Source organism: Bos grunniens, chromosome 7, assembly GCF_055505025.1.
Source record: "Bos grunniens cultivar Pamir isolate PY7600 chromosome 7, Bosgru_T2T1.0, whole genome shotgun sequence".
Lineage (NCBI taxonomy): Eukaryota > Metazoa > Chordata > Mammalia > Artiodactyla > Bovidae > Bos > Bos grunniens.
Window position 1 is genome coordinate 24,260,653 of NC_141171.1, and position 19,438 is coordinate 24,280,090.

The 19,438-nt window shown below is 36.7% G+C and overlaps 1 protein-coding gene across 11 annotated transcripts in view; it reads right to left on the bottom strand.

Annotated features, from left to right (window-relative positions):
• Positions 1-19,438, bottom strand: part of CHSY3 (chondroitin sulfate synthase 3) — a 375,783-nt gene that overhangs the window by 250,976 nt on the left and 105,369 nt on the right. Inside the window, exon 3 of one of the 11 annotated variants that reach the window (XM_086410484.1) lies at positions 2,620-8,305. The exons of 9 other annotated variants lie outside the window; for them this stretch is intronic. In XM_086410484.1, coding sequence (XP_086266610.1) covers positions 8,282-8,305 — 24 coding nt within the window. In that variant the 3' untranslated portion in view covers positions 2,620-8,281. Of the gene's footprint in view, positions 1-2,619; positions 8,306-8,443; positions 12,526-19,438 lie in introns of those variants that run through there. One more of the 11 variants, XM_086410482.1, reaches the window with a different exon arrangement.

The following is a 19,438-nucleotide window of genomic DNA, read 5'->3' on the forward strand; positions in this document are numbered from 1 at the left end:
AAAGCAATATAGATTTCACTTTCATTTATTCCTTTCCAATTGTTTTCAAAAATGCTAGTCACATTGAAAACCTTATATGTCAGTTTTTGCACTAACATAACACATTTGAATTTACAGATTAGAAAAAAACCTGAAATAATATTAACTCTCAAAGTGCTGAAATGAAATTACAAAAAAATATTATATTAATTATCATAATAACTTTTCTACCCAATCACATTCATTTATATAGACATGTATCACTTAAATATACTCATATTAATACCATGATTAAATAATAAAAAGCAACTTAAACCAAGACAGTATATTTAATGTAACTCACAATTTTATCAAATCAAAAACTGCATGTATTTAACTTAAACACATCTTTTTAAATTAAAAGTGGAGAAGGTACACATTAATGCAGATTCTAACATAAACAAAAAGTTCACATAAATTTATAATTGTGTTTAGATTATTAGGTTAGAAATTTCAGTTTTAACCCTATAACCTAATATTTTATCTTGACCTAATCTTGGATAATAATTGCCTCAATCTAGAGAAATCTCTTCTAGAAATATGCTTACCAAAATCCCCTAACCTGTCCCCAAAACCATTCTCTAGGATGCAGATATGAAATGAGAAATAAAAATGTCTAGAAACATTGATTGTTTTTTCTCAAAGAAAGTATTTCTTTCAATCATTTTACTTAAAATCAGCCAACATAACACAGACATGGTTAAAAGCAAAAGAAATAGCTGGTGAATAATGTAGGAATATTCATCAAGGTGAAGCACTCTCATTGTGTTATACCTCACCAAGTCAAGTTGGGCTTCTCTGTTGCTATTCAAGTCACTGCTAAGTGTGGGAAGACTGTTAAAAATAAGTTTTGTGGCTCCAATAATATTTTTATAGTTTCACTTCTCTCAAAGTCTTGTTCTTTTTTTCTCAGAGAAAGTCAGAGCCTCTCAAATCCACAGGATTAAAAAAAAGAAGAAGAAAAAGTACCAGCCAGTTGAAGAGTTTTAAACAAAAAATAACTGGCAAAGTTTGGGAGCTAGTGCTCAATACCAGCATCGTTGCTCCTTAATAAGAAGAGAAACTAAATTTAAAAACCCACAAGTATTTTTATATGCCCTACCATGTGCAAGGTACTTTTTTACATACTGTGAGAAATCCTCAATTTTTATCTACCCATCTCTTCTCCCATATTACCCGAAATGAAAAATCCATGAATCTCCTCTCTTTCTCTACATGCTCATCATATAGCAGAGTTATTCAAATTTTCCCAGACAGGACACGTAACCTCAGAGAGATGTAAGCTCAATGCTTAAAAAGAATTTCTCCTGTCTTATTGCTAAAATTTTTAAATTCCTACAAATTAGGCATTTAATTTTATTCCTTCACACCTCATTTATTTTATTATAACTTTCTACCCTCAAAACTTGAAGCAGAGTTGATACTTCAGGAAACTGTGCCGTATTTTCCCTGTGGCTTTTCTTAGGGTGCTCAAGCCCATCTGAAAAGAACAGGCCAGTGATTTTGGTTTTGTTTTCTCCCAGTAGGTGAATGCACCATGTTCCACATTCCTCCTGCCCCACAGTGTCTGAATGCCCATCTTTACCTACTAAACCCAAGGCAGTAGCTCAAAGAAGGCTTCAGAAAGATTCAGGGACTTTGAAAAGTAGAGTAATGAGGTATTAAACAGGCATCTGTTCTTACTGAAGCACAGCGGGTCCAACCTGTGGGCTCCTTTCATGGTAGTTTCCAATCCAGTTAATTTGGGAAGACAAATTTAAAGAAATTTTAAAAATCTAATAGACATCTTACCAGGAAATATTAGTGTACAAAAATTATCATTTGGCATTATCATTTTATAAAAATGACAAAATCATCCTTGCTGTGCCATTCATTTTTCAATTAAAAATCCATTGTTTAAAATATGAACACATATTATGAAAGATACAGAGAAAGAGGACTGATTTTGTTCCACTTACCTGTTAGTAATTTTACTTAATAAGAAGCATGCATTACTTTTGTAATGTAAAAAAGGAGAAAAACTATAGAACTTGGAATTTTCATCTACAAGCAGGATAATTTTTTTTTTTAATGTAACACTTTTGCAAGTGTATTGATCTTTAAAATTAGATCACAGTTACAAATACATGTTCTGGTCAATAATTCAAAATACTAAACCAATTTCATTGTCCCAAATGAGTGACCTGAAGACCCTCTAACACAGGTGATTTATTAGGCCACCTGCACACAGTCTATAACTCTATTTAAGGAAATTAAAATGGATCTCTTCCTTGTTATCTTACATCACCAGCCTAGAACAATTAGTCTTCTCTCTCCTCCTCACCACCACCAGCTAATTATAACACCATGGGTATCTAGTTGGGCTACATAGTCCAAGAAAGGAGACTTCTAGGTTAAAGATGCTGACTCTTCCTCAGATTAATTTCAACTAACACCTTTCCAAGCATCATAGGAAGAGACGCTGTAGACTTAGTGTTGAAGCACAGGGTAAAAGGGGTAATTTCCTGACTATTGCTTTCTAACTGGAAATTGTAAATTTAATAAGAGTTCCTGAAGAGCTATCACTATAAAAGAGAGGTAGCATTAAATAGAAGAAAGATATTCATAGAAAGCAACTTTAATATAACTCATACTTGTGTGCTTCCCAGCTCTGTGCAATTCATGTTAGCATTCATCTAATTCATGAGATTTCTAGTTGATGTCATTATCATAGAGTTCTATGTTCTATGTGTATGATGACCAGTGTCTCTTTAATAGTACATTTCATACTATTTGTATTTATACTATATATCAGTTCAGTCACTCAGTCTTATCCAACTCTTTGTGACCCTATGGACTGCAGCACACCAAGCTTCTCTGTCCATCACGAACTCCTGGAGCTTACTCAAACTCATGTCCATTGAGTTGGTGATGCCATCCAACCATCTCATCCTCCGTTGTCCCCTTCTCCTCCTGCATTCAATCTTTCCCAGCATCAGGGTCTTCTCCAATGAATCAGTTCTTCCCATCTGGTGGCCAAAATATTGGAGCTTCAGCTTCAGCATATTCAGGACTGATTTCCTTTAAGATAGACTGGTTGGATCTCCTTGTACTCCAAGGGACTCTCAAGAGTCTTCTCCAACACCACAGAATAAGCATCAATTCTTCAGCGCTCAGCTTTCTTCACAGTCCAACCCTCACATCCATACATGACTATGGGAAAAATCATAGCTTTGACTAGACAGATCTTTGTTGGCAAAGTAATGTCTCTACTTTTTAATAAGCTGTTTAGGTTGGTCGCAGCTTTTCTTCAAAGGAGGCTGAAGTCACCATCTGCAGTAAATTTGGAGTCCAAAAAAATAAACTGTATCACTTTTTCATTTTTTTCCCCATCTATTTGCCATGAAGTGATGGGACCAGATGCCATGATCTTAGTTTTGTAAATGTTGAGTTTTAAGCCAACTTTTTCACTCTCTTCTTTCACTTTCATCAAGAGGCTCTTTAGTTCTTCTTCGCTTTCTGCCATAATGGTGGTGTCATCTGCATGCTGCTGCTGCTAAGTCGCTTCAGTCATGTCCGACTCTGTGCGACCCCAGAGATGGCAGCCCACCAGGTTCCCCCATCCCTGGATTCTCTAGGCAAGAACACTGGAGTGGGTTGCCATTTCCTTCTCCAATGCATGAAAGTGAAAAGCGAAAGTGGAGTCGCTCAGTCGTGTCCGACTCCTAGCGACCCCATGGACTGCAGCCTACCAGGCTCCTCCATCCATTGGATTTTCCAGGCAAGAGTACTGGAGTGGGGTGCCATTGCCTTCTCCAGTCATCTGCATACCTGAAGTTATTGATATTTCTCCTGGCAATCTTGATTCCAGCTTGTGCTTCATCCAGCCCAGCATTTCGCATGATATACTCTGATATATAAGTTAAGTAAGCAGGGTAACAATATACAGCCTTGATGTACTCCTTTCCCGATTTGGAACCAGTTATTCCATGTACAGTTATAACTGTTGCTTCTTGACCTGAATACAGATTTCTCAGAAGGCAGGTCAGGGAGTCTGGTATTTCCCATCTCTTGAAGAATTTTCCACAGTTTGCTGTGATCCACACAGTCAAAGGCCTTGGCATAGTCAATAAAGCAGAAGTACATGTTTTACTGGAACTCTCTTGCTTTGTCTATGATCCAACGGAAGTTGGCAATTTGATCTCTGGGTCCTCTGCCTTTTCTAAATCCAGTTTGAACATCTGGAGGTTCACGGTTCACGTACTATTGAAGACTGGCTTGAAGGATTTTGAGCAGTACTTTGCTAGCGTGTGAGAAGAGTGCAATTGTGCAGTAGTTTGAACATTTTTTGGCATCGCCTTTCTTTGGGATTAGAATGAAAACTGAACTTTTCCTGTCCTGCGGCCCCTGCTGAGTTTTCCAAATTTGCTGGCATATTCAGTGGAGCACTTTCACAGCATCATCTTTTGGATTTGAAATGGCTTAACTGGAATACCATCACCTCCACTAGCTTCATTCATATTGAAGCTTCCTAAGGCCCACTTGACTTCACCTTTCAGGATGTCTGGCTCTAGGTGAGTGATCACACCATCGTGATTATCTGGGTGATGAAGATCTTTTTTGTATAGTTCTTCTGTATATTTTGCCACCTCTTCTTAATATCTTCTGCTTCTGTTAGGTCCATACCACTTCTGACCTTTATCAAGCCCATCTTTGCATTAAATGTTCCTTTGGTATCTCTAATTTTCTTGAAGAGATCTCTAGTCTTTCCCATTCTATTGTTTTCCTCTATTTTTCTGCACTGACCACTGAGGAAGGCTTTCTTATTTCTCCTTACTATACTTTGGAAATCTGCATTCAAATAGGTATATTCTTCCTTTTCTCCTTTGCCTTTAGCTTCTCTTCTTTTCTTAGCTATTTGTAAGGCCTCCTCAGACAACCATTTTGCTTTTTGCATTTCTTTCTCTTGGGGATGGTCTTGATCACTGTCTCCTGTACAATGTCACGAACCTCCATCTATAGTTCTTCAGGCACTCTAACAGATCTAATCCCTTGAATCTATTTGTCACTTCCACTGTATAATCATTAGGGATTTGATTTAGGTTGTACCTGAATGGTCTAGTGGTTTTCCCCACTTTCTTCAATTTAAGTCTGAATTTGGCAATAAGGAGTTCATGATCTGAGCCACAGTCAGGTCCTGGTCTTGTTTTTGCTGACTGTATAGAGCTTCTCCATCTTTGGCTGCAAAGAATATAATCAATCTCATTTCGGTATTGACCATCTGGTGATGTCCATGTGTAGAGTCTTCTCTTGTGTTGTTGGAAGAGGGTGTTTGCTATGACCAGTGCATTCTCTTGACAAAACTCTGTTAGCCTTTGCCCTGCTTCATTCTGTACTCCAAGGCCAAACTTGCCTGTTACTCCAGGTAGCTCTTGACTTCCTACCTTTGCATTCCAGTCCCCCATAAAGAAAAGGACATCTTTCTGGGGTGTTAATTCTAGAATGTCTTGTAGGTCTTCATAGAACCATTCAACTTCAGCTTCTCAGCATTACTGATTGGGGCACAGACTTGGATTACCATGATATTGAATGGTTTCCCTTGGAAACGAGCAGAGATCATTCTGTCATTGTTGAGACTGCACCCAAGTACTGCATTTCAGACTCTTCTGTTGACTGTGAGGGCTACTCCATTTCTTCTAAGGGATTCTTGCCCACAGTAGTAGATATAATAGTTATCTAAGTTAAATTCACCCATTCCAGTCCATTTTAATTCACTGATTCCTTAAATGTCGATGTTCACTCTCGCCATATCCTGTTTGTTCACTTCCAATTTACCTTGATTCATTGACCTAACATTCCAGGTTCCTTTGCAATATTGTTCTTTACAGCATCGGACTTTACTTCCATCACCCGTCACATCTACAACAGGGTATTGTTTTGCTTTGGCTCCATCTCTTCATTCTTTCTGGAGTTATTTCTCCACTGATCTCCAGTAATGTATTGGGCACCTACCGACTTGGGGAGGTCATCTTTCAGTGTCCTATATTTTTGCCTGTTCATACTTTCATGGGGTTCTCAAGGCAAGAATACTGAAGTAGTTTGACATTCCCTTGTCCAGTGGACAATGTTTTGTCAGAACTCTCCATCACTACCTGTCCATCTTGGGTGGCCCTACATGGCATGGCTCATGGTTTCATTGAATTAGACAAGGCTGTGGTGCAGGTGATCAGTTTGATTAGTTTTCTGTGATTGTGGTTTTCATTCTGTCTGCCCTCTGATGGATAAGGATAAGAGGCTTATGGAAGCTTCCTGATGGGAGACACTGACTGAAGGGGAAACTGGGTCTCATGCTCAGTAAATCTTTAATCCAATTTTCTGTTGATAGGCAGGGCTGTGTTCCCTCCCTGTTGTTTGACCTGAGGCCAAACTAAGGTGGAGGTAATGAAGAAAATGGTGACCTCCTTCAAAAGGTCCCTTGCATGCACTGCCACAGTCAGTGGCCCAACCCTACACCAGGCCACACCTGGTGGACAGTCAACAGGTCATGGTGGATGACCCACGCCTCTGCCGGAGACTCCTGGACAGTCATGGGCAAGTCTGGGTCAGTCTCTTGCAGGGTCACTGCTCCTTTCTCCTCACAGTTCTTCACAAATTTATTGAAAGCATCTATTCTCTAGAGGTCTGAATAAGACCTGGTCCCTGTCTTCAAGCCATTTGGAGTACCAAATCAACTCTTCATCAAAGTTTATGTATAAAACACTGTGAAAGGAAAAAAGTTCTTAAGGATCATGATTGTTGACTTGAACTGTTTATTTCTATTGTACCTAAATATGTACAAACATATCACTATGTATAAAATCCACAGACTCATCCTGCATAATAACATCCTTTAAGATTCTATTTGGAGAAGGAAATGGCAACCCACTCCAGTATTCTTGCCTGGAAAATCTCATGGACAGAGGAGCCTGGTGGGCTCCAGTCCACGCGGTTGCAAGAGTCGGACATGACTAGAGAGTAAACAACCAGCACCAAGATTCTATTATAACACATCATCCAAACCTTCCAGAATCCGTTCATGTTCTACTATATAATTTTAATCAAAATAAAAATACAGAATAACTTCCATGAAGAACTTTCAGACTCAAAAAAAAAGCAACTCTTAATTCCATAAGGTCAAAAAAAAAAAAAAATCCTCTTATGGAACCTTTCCATTGGAAGCAAGATAAAGATAAAGGAAGCTAATCTCATAAACTGTTATCAACACTATTTTCAACATGCCATAAGTGAAGGAAGTCTTACACATAATTTCTTCCTCCTAAATCCATCATTACATAAAAGATACTTTTAAAAATTCAAAACAAAATGTGTATTTTGGCCCCAATCTGGGAAGGTGGAATGCTAAGAGTACAGGTCTTGAAGTCAAATTTTAGTAAGATTATTTAACCAACCTAAGTATCAATTTTAATTATTTGTAAAATGGAGATAAAAACACATACACTAAGGGTTACAAAGAAACCAAACAAAATAATAGGGAACATGCTAGGCACTGTGCCTAGCTAAATAAATGTGAAGTTTTTCCATTATTCTAGTGAATTAAGATAATCTCTGTTGGGGAAAATTTTAAGTAATTATTATTTGATTTTATTTTTGTACCAGAATAAAATTTGTACTCAAGAATATGGAGTAAACTTATTTTAGAAAAGTGATAGAAAACTACAAATGTAATTTACAAATAACAATAGAAATTTTGACATTTTAAAGAGAATAATATACTTATTTAAATAAACTAACTGCTCTTATGGTTTCAATAAGTGTTAATCTCTGGTAATATTCACATATTAGATGGGTTATATGAGCTAGAATTCACCTTATTAGAATTTAAGTGGGCCTTGGTTGCTTTGATGAAAACATCAAAAGTGATGTTTTCAAAAGTGTATAGTAAAGTTTCACTAAGAAACATGATATAAAAATCACAATCAAGACACTGGTATAAATCAGTCTACTACTAAAGCTCTGTGTGTGTGTGTGTATGTGTCTGTGAACATATATACAATTACAGACATAAATATATGTATATAGATAGATAGATGGATATGTTTGTGCTCTGTCACTTCAGTTGTGTCCGACTCTTTGTGATCCCATGGACCGTAGCCTGCCAGGTTCCTCTGTCCATGGGATTTTCCATGCAAGAATACTGGAGTGGGTTGCCATGCCCTCCTCCAGGGGATCTTCCCACATCTTCCCAGGGATCAAATCCGCATCTCCTGCAATGCAGGCAGATTCTTCACCGCTGAGCCATCAGGGAAAGCTGTATATAGACATATTTATCTGTAATTACTATTTAGGTAAATAAATGTATATGCAATATACATAACATATAATATATATACATATTCATCCATACACATATACTTTCACATTAATCTGTATAATGTGTATAATAAATACATATATAGTATACATGTACAGATATATCCTACCTCATTTTTTTTAAAATAAAAGTGAAAAATTTTTTATAGTTTTGCATTATGATTTAATATAATCCTTTCTGGTAATTATAAATTGGAAGAAAATTTTTAACACAATTACTATCCACAGTCTGTTTTGGTAGAGAATAAAAAGACACGAAGCTATGTCTCTTACTTCATTCTTTTTGTTAAAACACCTAATGCAGGGTTTAATGAATACTTAATGATTGATAGATATTTCATATTATTAAATCTATAAAAGTGAAATTTTTTAAGCATAATTTATAAAATGATGAACAAGGTCAGCTTCAGATAATTCCAGTCTCCCAAGCATATTTTTCCATTTTTAAGCATCTACATGGAATTACTTATGTGTAGATTTGTTCTCAATGTATTTTGATAAAAGTTAACATAATGGCTAAAGAATATATGCATAAAAATTTTTTTGCAAAAGTCTAATGATGTATTTTTGACAACTACTTTCTCTGAAAAATTTTACATTCTGATTCACATGTAAGTTATCACCAAAAGTGAAAAGAATGAGTGAGAAGAATCAAAAGATCCCTCACATCTTAAATAATTCAATGATCAGAAGCTCATCTTATACTGGCAGTAAATAAAGATATCATTTTCTTTTTTAAAAAGCAAGCAACATGCCACTCCCACATTCTTTTAGATCTAGAAAATGAAGAATCTGCCTGCAATGAAGGAGACCCAGGTTCAATCCCTGGGTTGGGAAGATCCCCTGGAGAAGGAAATGGCAACCTACTCCAGTATTCTTGCCTGAAGACAGAAGAGCCTGGTGGGCTACAGTCCATGGGGTCACAAAGAGTCAGACACAACTGAGCAACTAACACATACCTTGTCCAGAGACTATGTGTGATGCTGCAGGCAGTGAGAATATATTCTCTATGTCCCCAAAGACGAAAGTAACCCAAACTGGCAAAAGGAATTTAGAACACTTCTATTTGATGTTGAGCCTTTAAAGAATCCTTTCAATGGTATCATAATTTGATTAGCATAAACTACTTAGAATCTAAGATAATGTAGCAAGATCTTTCTTTAATACTTCTATAAATCAGATAACAGAAAAAGGTCCCCAGTGAATGGAAATAATATCAGCCACTATGATAGGAAACAGAATAATCAGAACTTCAGATATGCTTGATCTTTACATCTTTGTATCCTCAGGCTTTATCTTCTCACTGTGAGGCAGTACTTATAAAAAGATTTCCCATGTTAATTGATATTATGGGCTCAGCATTAAAACAGTATGAGCACCTTGTTTTCAGTGTATCATTTTCAATACCGCTGAAGATTATTCATGTCTCAAATGGAAATCCACAATCATTGTAACAAAGTCCACTACCTGGCATAAATTCAAAGCATCATTTGATAAATTAAGACTATTCATATTGCAAGCCTTCATCTAGCAATATTCCCAGTTTGTGTTTGTCTTTTATTTTTAATCTGAAAAGTTCCTTACATGATAGCCTACCAATATCACTGAACCTACATTTAAACAAGCAGGCAGGTAGACTTGGTTTTAATCCAAAGCAATTTATAACATTACACACTAGTATTTGGGGGGAAAAATCCAAAACATGTTAATTTCTAGGTGTGTTTTTATTTTTCAAATTACATGTAGAGAAAATACCTGAAGCTGTATGCAAAACAGTGCTTGAAGGAAATAAGTAAAATTGTAAATTCTTATTCAACTATTACAAAATTAGAGTCTTAAAAAGTCCCGTTAAAAACTCTTTTGACTAGAGTCAAAAGAATGTAGCAGTGAATACCGCCTATTGATCAGTATGACTTGAAGCTCCACCATCTGGAGGAGCTTCCACTCAAGGGAATAAGACAGAAACCAAAAAGAGAAAAAAGCATATTCTCTTATAAAAGTGAAAGCAAGAGAGGGAACTCAAAGTGACTGATAGTATTTCTTTCTAGGGAAAAAAGGAAGATTTTGGGTATGACGTGGTTACTGAGGCAGCCCTTGAAGGACAATCTACATAAAAAGGAAAATTTCAGGCTCAGGGAACAGTGTAGCAAAACCACAGTGTCAGAAAATTCTAAGGGGGTGCTGAAGAGTTGATGGCCAGAATGCACAATGTATGGGTCACTGTAAGGGTAGAAGAGAGTAAGCTATGGAGCTGAAAGTTGAAGACCTTGCAGGCCATATATATTTTATATATGGACTCTGATCACCTATATTCCTTTCTTGTGTTTGAGGAATCCTCCATCTTAGCCTATCCAAGAAGCAAGGAATGAAACATAGCCACATTCACAACCTTCCTTAGACCTAGGGTCCAGAAATCTGCCAGGGATTTTCCCATCGCCCTACATGATTCAGTAAGCTAGTGACATGAAGAGGCATAAGCGGTGCAGGCCATTTCCCTGCAGGGAAAGACTGTTGTGGATCCAAGGGCAGGGTCTGGTAAGTGAGGTCTGGTGTGTGCTTAGCCACAGAAGCGAACAACATCACACCAGACAGCGACTGGAGCATGACTCTGGGCCTGTCCCTGGCACCCTAGCCTCAACCTGCTTCTCAGAGTCTGCCAGAATTTTGTAAAATGCCCAAGATACTTTAATAAGGCCCCTTCTGTCTATTCAGAGGAGGTACTTCCTCTTTCAATGAAGAATCCTGACTGATACGCCATTCAGAAGTTCTTTTTTTTTTTTTTTTTTCGCACTTAAGATGACTTTATTGTTTATCTGAAATTCTAATATAACTGGTGTCCTCTATTTCTATTTCTTTTTTTGTCATTTCTTTTTTTTAATATAAATTTATTTATTTTAATTGGAGGCTAATTACTTTACAATATTGTATTGGTTTTGCCATACATCAACATGAATCCACCACGGGTGTACACGTGTTCCCCATTCTAAACCCCCCTCCCACCTCCCTCTCCGTACATCCCTCTGGGTCATCCCAGTGCACCAGCCCCAAGCATTCTTGACCTTTTTGTGGAGAGTATAGAACCAAAAGGGGCTTCCCTGGTGGCTCAGTGGTAAAGAAGCTACCTGCAATGGAGGACACCAGGGTTTGATCTCTGGGTTGGGAAGATCCCCTGGAGAAGGAAATGGTTACCCACCCCAGTATTCTTGCCTGGACAGAAGAGCCTGACAGGCTATACTCCATGGGGTCACAAACAGTTGGACACAACTAAGCGACTAACATTTTCATTTTTTTTCATACAACCAAAAGTCTATCAGAGGCAAGTTAATTTTCTCCAAATGTGGATTTAATTTAGAAGTGTTCTATCTCTTACGCTTTAAAGAATTTTATAAAGTTGATCAAATTTTCTCAAAATTTTACATAAGAACATATGTATTATTCAATTGATAGTTAAAAAGAATATGGATATATATCATCTTTTTAAATTACAGATTCTCTTTTAATTGTTAGTATTTTACTGAAGCTTTGAAATCTTGATTTTTTTTAACCTTTATCTTTTTTTCCAAAATTGTCCTTGGAATCAACAAATAAGAAGTTGTTTCCTACTCCCAGATCTGTGCAGTCAGAAACTTCTCTGTAGCAATCTGCTTTTAAAAAGCATTCAAGAGGATATTTTTCTGTACCAACTTTGCAGATGAATACTGTCTAAACAGTGGTCAGTAATGTATAAGCTATATAAGTTAGCACCTGAATGTGGCCACACCAGATTAGAATTTGAGAACTGAAAATGCTGTGTTTTTACACTTTAAAAATGCAGTATTTCCATGTGATCAACTCAGAATTCAGTAAAAAATCAATCAATCAATCAAAAGAACATTCCCATCTCATTTCTAAGCCCAACAACTTTAGGTTTTCTTTTTCATGCCTTCTACCTTTTCATTCAGGCAATTCTGCTTATAGAGAATTTCCCTTTGTTATCCTTGTTGTGCATGAATGAACTATGAAAATGCACACTCTGCCAAATTAATATTTGTCCAAGTGATAGATTGTTAAGACCCACCTTTTAATTGGATGAACGACAAAGTGGCCTCAAGAGTAATGTCTGTCCTTATTTATTCGGCATACAATATGAGTGTGCTGAGGTAAGGCTGTGCAGTGAATCTAATTTAGGGACAGAGAATGGATATATTCTTATTTCACATATCTCACAGGACTATATGTGACTCCTAGGAGGAAAAGTGATACATAATAAGACAACCTCTTTCATGGCTATGATCAGAAAGAGATTATTTAAACACTAAAGGGACTGTTAAAAGTATTTTAGAAAGTCTACTACAGAAAAAGGAATTTGAATATTCATATTAAAATTTTCTTACAATACAAAAAGAGGGAACTGCACAAGAAAAAAACATATTGCAACCAAGGAAAATTCTATCTTTACTAGAAATGTACCTCTTGGCACAGTAATTAAAATAGCTCTTTTTAGGAGTTTGTCTTCTTTTTATAGCCCAACCCAGTATGATTCATGTAATGTGAGGGTCTAATTCTTATTATGAGTAAGAATTTCTTTCTGTATTTCTAAGCACCACCTTTAAACTATGTGCTCCCAAATTTGTACCATGATGTTCCCAAGTAGGTTGTTAACAGTGACACTCTTTCCAGTTGTCAAAGCTAAACCTCTTAAAGCAACCTGTTTTCCCATCACGTCTCTTCTCATTTAGATCAGACCTTTATTGGAAATAAAAAGATGTATTACTTTTCGAAAACAAAGTAATATACCTAAGTCTAATTTTATGTTTTCCAAGAACTAAAACTGAGCCTTTTTTCACAGTCAAGTACCAATGAACAACCCATTCTAGATGAATAACAAAAGCTTCCTATCTACCTTTTCAAATCCAGTTACTCCTCTAGAATTTTCCACATACTGTGCTTTGGCTATCTTCCTCAAAGACTATTGTAATCACAGAACTTAATCACTGAAGAATATATGATAGTGTATATTGCATTGAATTCTTCTATATTGACTATATGCCCATTACCTAGCAATAAATGTATCACATTGGTTTATTCATTTCCCCACATGAAAAATCACTCTACATTTCATTAAGCAGATCACTCACAGTATTTTACATATTAATATATTCTTGTGAAGAATAAAAGCATGCAATGTACTGTCCCTGAAGTCCTAATTATACTGCAACATATAATTTATATGTTGAACTGAGGTAATGACTTATACTCCATTGTTAGCCTATTTTTTCACATATTTTTTCACATCATGTCCTAAGTATTTTTCAGTTTCATATAGTGAATGTAGGAAATCATTTTTAATGACTGTAATTCTGTCATAGGGTGCACAGTAGTTTCATCATTACATCTATATGTTTTCTCACTTATTAAGTATCACTCACAAATGTAAAGTCATCTCTGCTTTCTTTAGGAATAAAAGGATGAAAGTGAAATCACCAGGACAAAGGCTACATTAAAAATAACCAACATTGAAAACTTGAAATCAACTTTGATACTTTAAGTGTTCATTTCAGATGAACCTCAAGAAAAAGTGTTAAAAGCTAGTGTTTAAGAAGTTCAAAATCAATACTTTTAAAGGAATCAATTTGTTAGGTGCACCTTAAAAATCTTATAAATAAGTTCATATCACATATAAAACACATTCAAAAATCATTTTCCCAAAGACATTTAAAATTATATGACAGAAGTCAGAGATTAATGACAAATTTAGTTAGGGTCACATAAATCCCACTCCATAGATAGATTTATTATCACCTATTTTTGAAGTTTACTTGATTTTGATATGCTTGAAGTGATGGCCCACTGAATTAAGAAATTGTCAATGACTTTTACTTGTGCCTAACTATTCTACTCCAAGTCAAGTTGCAAAGAGTAGGACATAACTGAGCAACTGAACTGAACTGAACTATTCTACATGTAAGAAAAATTAAGTAACAACATTAAAGACTATTTAAAGGCTTCTCTTTATTAATACAACATTAGATAAACTCTTCTGTTATTCCCTCCTCTAGTTTTTTAAATTAATATTTAGCTAAGAATTTTGTTCTTAAAATGAAATATTTCTTAAATTATATTTATCCAGCATTAGTTGAATAATTGTGTATTTCCAAAGGAGAGAGCAGGAGAAGCATGGGTTGAAACAGCTGTCATGCTACCAAATCTAACAGCCTGATGTTAATTTTGAAACATTCCTCATTCTGCCAGGGAAGGCCTCCTATTGCTTTCCGAAGAATCATAATCTTATGGAATGAACCTTCCTTTGAGGCCCTCTAGGCTAAAGTTTATCTCATCAGTTTGAACCAGACCATTTCTGAGTCTGCATTCAGCTCTAACCTTCATTTGACAGCTCATCAGCCATGCCACCCTCCAATCACAGAGGAGGTTGTTATGAGACATTTATCTTTATATTTTAGTGTCTCAATATATTTTTATCACTCTGTGGTTCATAAAGCATTTTTAGATCCATTATCTCGTGTAACTGTCACAATCCAATAGAAAAGGTATGAAATCTATTATTAGTCCTCTTTTATAGGTGATTCAGGAAGACAAGGTGATAAAGTAACCGATGTTAGAGATATTATAAATACCTAGGTCTCTTCATGTCCAAGACAGTCAACATTCCACTATCTCTTCTAACATTCTCTGGTCATTTAGGCAAAAATAATCTTATTGCTTAAAATGATCTGTCATTTACCACCTTAAAATACACAAAAGTCTAAGAAATCTCAGCAGATCTTTTTTTATTACGATTTCTCTTATTTAAATAAATAGTAGTCTTTGAAATCCATTTCAGGATTAGCATAGACAATTTTCTACAATACATAAAAAATTATTGTATTTGATATATATGAACGACAACATGAAAAATGTCAATCCACTGAGGGTAAGGCAAGATTTGAGGATGCAAAAGTTCTAAACCACTGGATATTATCAAACCTTAGTAAGTAATGTAGGTATGATGGCTAATTTTACACGTCAGCTTGGCAAGGCTATGATGCCCAGCTGTTTGGTCAAACAACAGTCTATGATATTGTTATGAAGGTATTTTTAGATGTGATTAACATTTAAATCAGAACTCTGAGTAAAGCAAATACCCTTCACAGAGTGGGTGGGCCTCATCCAATCAGTTGAAGGTTTCAGAGACAAGAATGAGAGTCCCCCAAAGAGCAAAGCATCCTGCCTCCAGACTGTTTTCAGATATGAGCTGCAACATCAACCCCTGCCAGAATTTCCAGCCTATCAGACTTTCCTATAGATTTTGGACTTACCAGCTCCCACATCGTGTGAACCAATTCCTAAAATCTCTCTGTCTCTCTACAGAGAGATGGATAGATAGGTAGTTAGACAGATATACATACTATTGGTTCTGTTTCCCTGGAGAACCCTAATGCACTATGTTAGATTTATTAATGCCTATTCCTAAGCTCCTTCTGCTTTTTATTCTCTGGGCTATGGAAGCTAGAAGTACTCAATTTACTCACCTCTCCTGCAGTCACAAATAATTCTAACCAGATATATGGAGGCAGAGGTCTATGGAGACTTCAATGCCTGAGAAAAAGGACTAAGCTCAAGCCAGTAGAAAGTATTCCCCCTTCCTACCTGGTACTAGGGTTAGTTTCTTTTAGATGCATGAAATCCATACGCATGGGAACAGAGTCAACACTCTTAGCAAAAGCAGACCAGAAAGACAGTAAAAGCATGGGACCATGATGGATCATTTAGTATCTACTTAGTCACGGCCTACCCACCTACATATCTGGAAAACTGACAAACAAAAGCCACTGTGGCCAAGTTTTTTTTTTTTTAGTTAAACATATTCTTATCTGATACAATAACTTGTAAAATGGCTTTTGCAGATCTACCCCAATATTTACAGCATTAAACTGGTAAGTATTTGTTTCCTTATGAACAGGTTAGTAAAAAAAATAATTTTAAAAAGTAAAAAATTAGAAGCCCAAGTATAATTAAGCACGTATGATTTCCTTAATGAAAATCTGAGATAACAATTAATGAGTATCTTTTTTAAAAGACCTCATTTACAGCTACGCTGGAAGAAATCAGCCATGCTAATCAGTTGATACCCACAAAGCAAGACTAAGAATTCAGTTCACCCATAGGTACAAATAGCTCTAGAACAGCATTAAGAAATAAGAATGTAGCCACATTTTTAGGCTAGATATACTTTTCACAAATAATACATTTTATTCACAAAGCTGCACAAATCAGAAGCTGTTTTCAGTGAAATAATAAAAATGAAAAAAAAAATTATTTAGCATGATATATGACCCTAAATGGCAACCCACTCCAGTGTTCTTGCCTGGAGAATTCCAGGGACGGGGGAGCCTAGTGGGCTGCCGTCTATGGGGTCTCACAGAGTCGGACACGACTGAAGTGACTTAGCAGCAGCAGCATGACCCTAAAAAATAGGGTTATAGGCAGGTTTTAATATGATTATGGAGGCTGAAATAAAGGCATTTCAAAATGAACTGGATTGGAAAGACTGAGACACATTGTACAGGAATTTGAATAAAGCAGTTTTCAGAGTACATTAAATTAACCTAGTGGCTTAAGGTTTCCCAGAATTCTAAGACTAACTGAGAAACCAGAAGAGATCCTCAATTCCCAGTGGGAAAAGAGGATTGTCATTCATACTTTTCAGGGTCCATCTGTCAGCTCTTGTCTGGAGTCTTATGTACTCCTTTTTGGCAACAGTTCAGCTCTTAGTTACACACTGACACAATCAGCCTTATGTGGGTAGATATCTCTATTTTCTTCTTTCATGCTGTGACCTCCTCTTCTACAGCTTTGACCTCAGGGGGTCCAGACTGCCCACACAGTACCCAGAGAGCATCAGGCACAGTCCACCTTAGCTCACCTATGCTGAGGAAAATTGACCTACCTACTCTTTAAAGTTAAGATAAACTTTTCCATGAAGCCTTCCTGCCAAAATGGCATAGCCCCCATTGATGTGCCTTTTAAACATTTACAGTGCTCATCTATATACAACTCATCGATCCATGCTCATTTCCACACTATTAATATTCTCAATTTCACTATCCTTTTTCCCAGCTACACTCTAAATTCTTCAAGGGAAGAACAATTCATGGACTCTTATATACGGTTAAGTGCTTTAAACGCACTTATTCAGATATGGTCTCAGTTCAGTTCAGTTGCTCAGTCATATCAGATTCTTTGTGATCCCACGGACTGCAGCACGCCAGGCCTCCCTGTCCATCACCAACCCCCAAAGTTTACTCAAACTCATGTCCATTGAGTCGGTGATGCCATCCAACCATCTCATTCTCTGTCATCCCCTTCTCCTCCTGCATTCAATCTTTCCCAGCATGAGGGTCTTTTCCAATGAGTCAGCTCTTTGCATCAGGTGGCCAAAGTGTTGGAGTTTCAGCTTCAGCATCAGTCCTTCCAATGAATATTCAGGACTGATCTCCTTTAGGATGAACTGGTTGGATCTCCTTGCAGTCCAAGGGACTCTCAAGAGTCTTCTCCAACACCAAAGTTCAAAAACATCAATTCTTCAGCACTCAGCCTTCTTCACAGTCCAACTCTCACATCCACACATGACCACTGGGAAAACCATAGCCTTGACTAGATGGACCTTTGTTGGCAAAGTAATGTCTTTGCTTTTTAATATGCTGTCTAGGATACAGTCTAACATCATGATATTTCTACTGTATAACTATTCATTTTGTTTAAACTCAAGAAGTAGCTGTATCTTTCTAAAACCATTATCTGAAGAACCATCTTTATTTTCATATTATGTCTACAGCTAAGTGTACGACTGGCACTCAGCACAAATCAGCTCACTCTGATAATTCTAATAAGTATGTTAATAACTCCATTTACACATAGGGTTTTTCATGAGAATTTATTCAATGTAAGTTCATGTAAAAGTCACTCTTAGAAACTAATAATTATGAAACATTCATATTAAAAATCTCAGAAACAATAAGGGCTTTTACAAAGTCTTCACTCTTTTTGAAAAAAACATATTTCACCATTTCTGAGATACTACCTCTATGTGTGTGCTTTTTTGAGAAGTAAAGGAGAAATATTCATTCTAATATAAACTAATTATCAGAACAAGAAATATTCTTAAGATAAAATGAGCTCTCGGAATACATCCCAATAATTGAAATTCTAGTGTGATATATATGCCCATGTGCACTTCATTTATAAACAGTACAGCTGGGAAAACAATTTAGATAAAACTGACAGCCTACATTTTTACTCTTGCCCTGAGGTAGAGTGAAATATACAATTTTCTGTTTCCATTGAGAATGAAAACTTTACTGTTAGATATTTTTCTTGTAAACATAAATGCTAAGGACTGGAAGAACTCGAACAATTTTGGTCCCTTTCATTCATTCTTCACAGACCTCTTCCAGAAAGATTAAGAGAGTCTTTATCTCTAACAGGTAAGCATGTCTAGTGGAGAGGGCAGTACCTCTCCATTCAGGGTCTTTACTGTCTGACCTTTGTAGCGTATCTCTTTTCTTTCCAATTTCCTCATACTGAATATACTTGAACTTGTCAATTCCTATCTGACATCAGAGATTCAAAATAAAAATGAAATGCCATTCTTTGAATCCTTAGGCAGAAGGTGAACATAACATTTCAAGAAAAATATGGTCTTGGGAATCAAATAAAACAGAGTTTGAAGCTAAACTCTGACAGCTCTCTAGTTGTGTGACCTTGGGCAAGTTACTGAATTGCTCTGAGCCTATTGTCCACTTCTAGCATAAGACAAGGTACACTTCACCTCACTTAATCCCCCTTGCTGCTGCTGCTGCTGCTGCTGCTGTTAAGTCGCTTCAGTCACGTCTGACTCTGTGTGACCCCATAGACGGCAGCCCACCAGGCTCCCCCGTCCCTGGGATTCTCCAGGCAAGAACACTGGAGTGGGTTGCCATTTCCTTCTCCAATGCATGAAAGTGAAAAGTGAAAGTGAAGTCGCTCAGTCATGTCTGACTCTGTGCGACCCCATGGACTGCAGCCCACCAGGCCCTCCGTCCATGGGATTTTC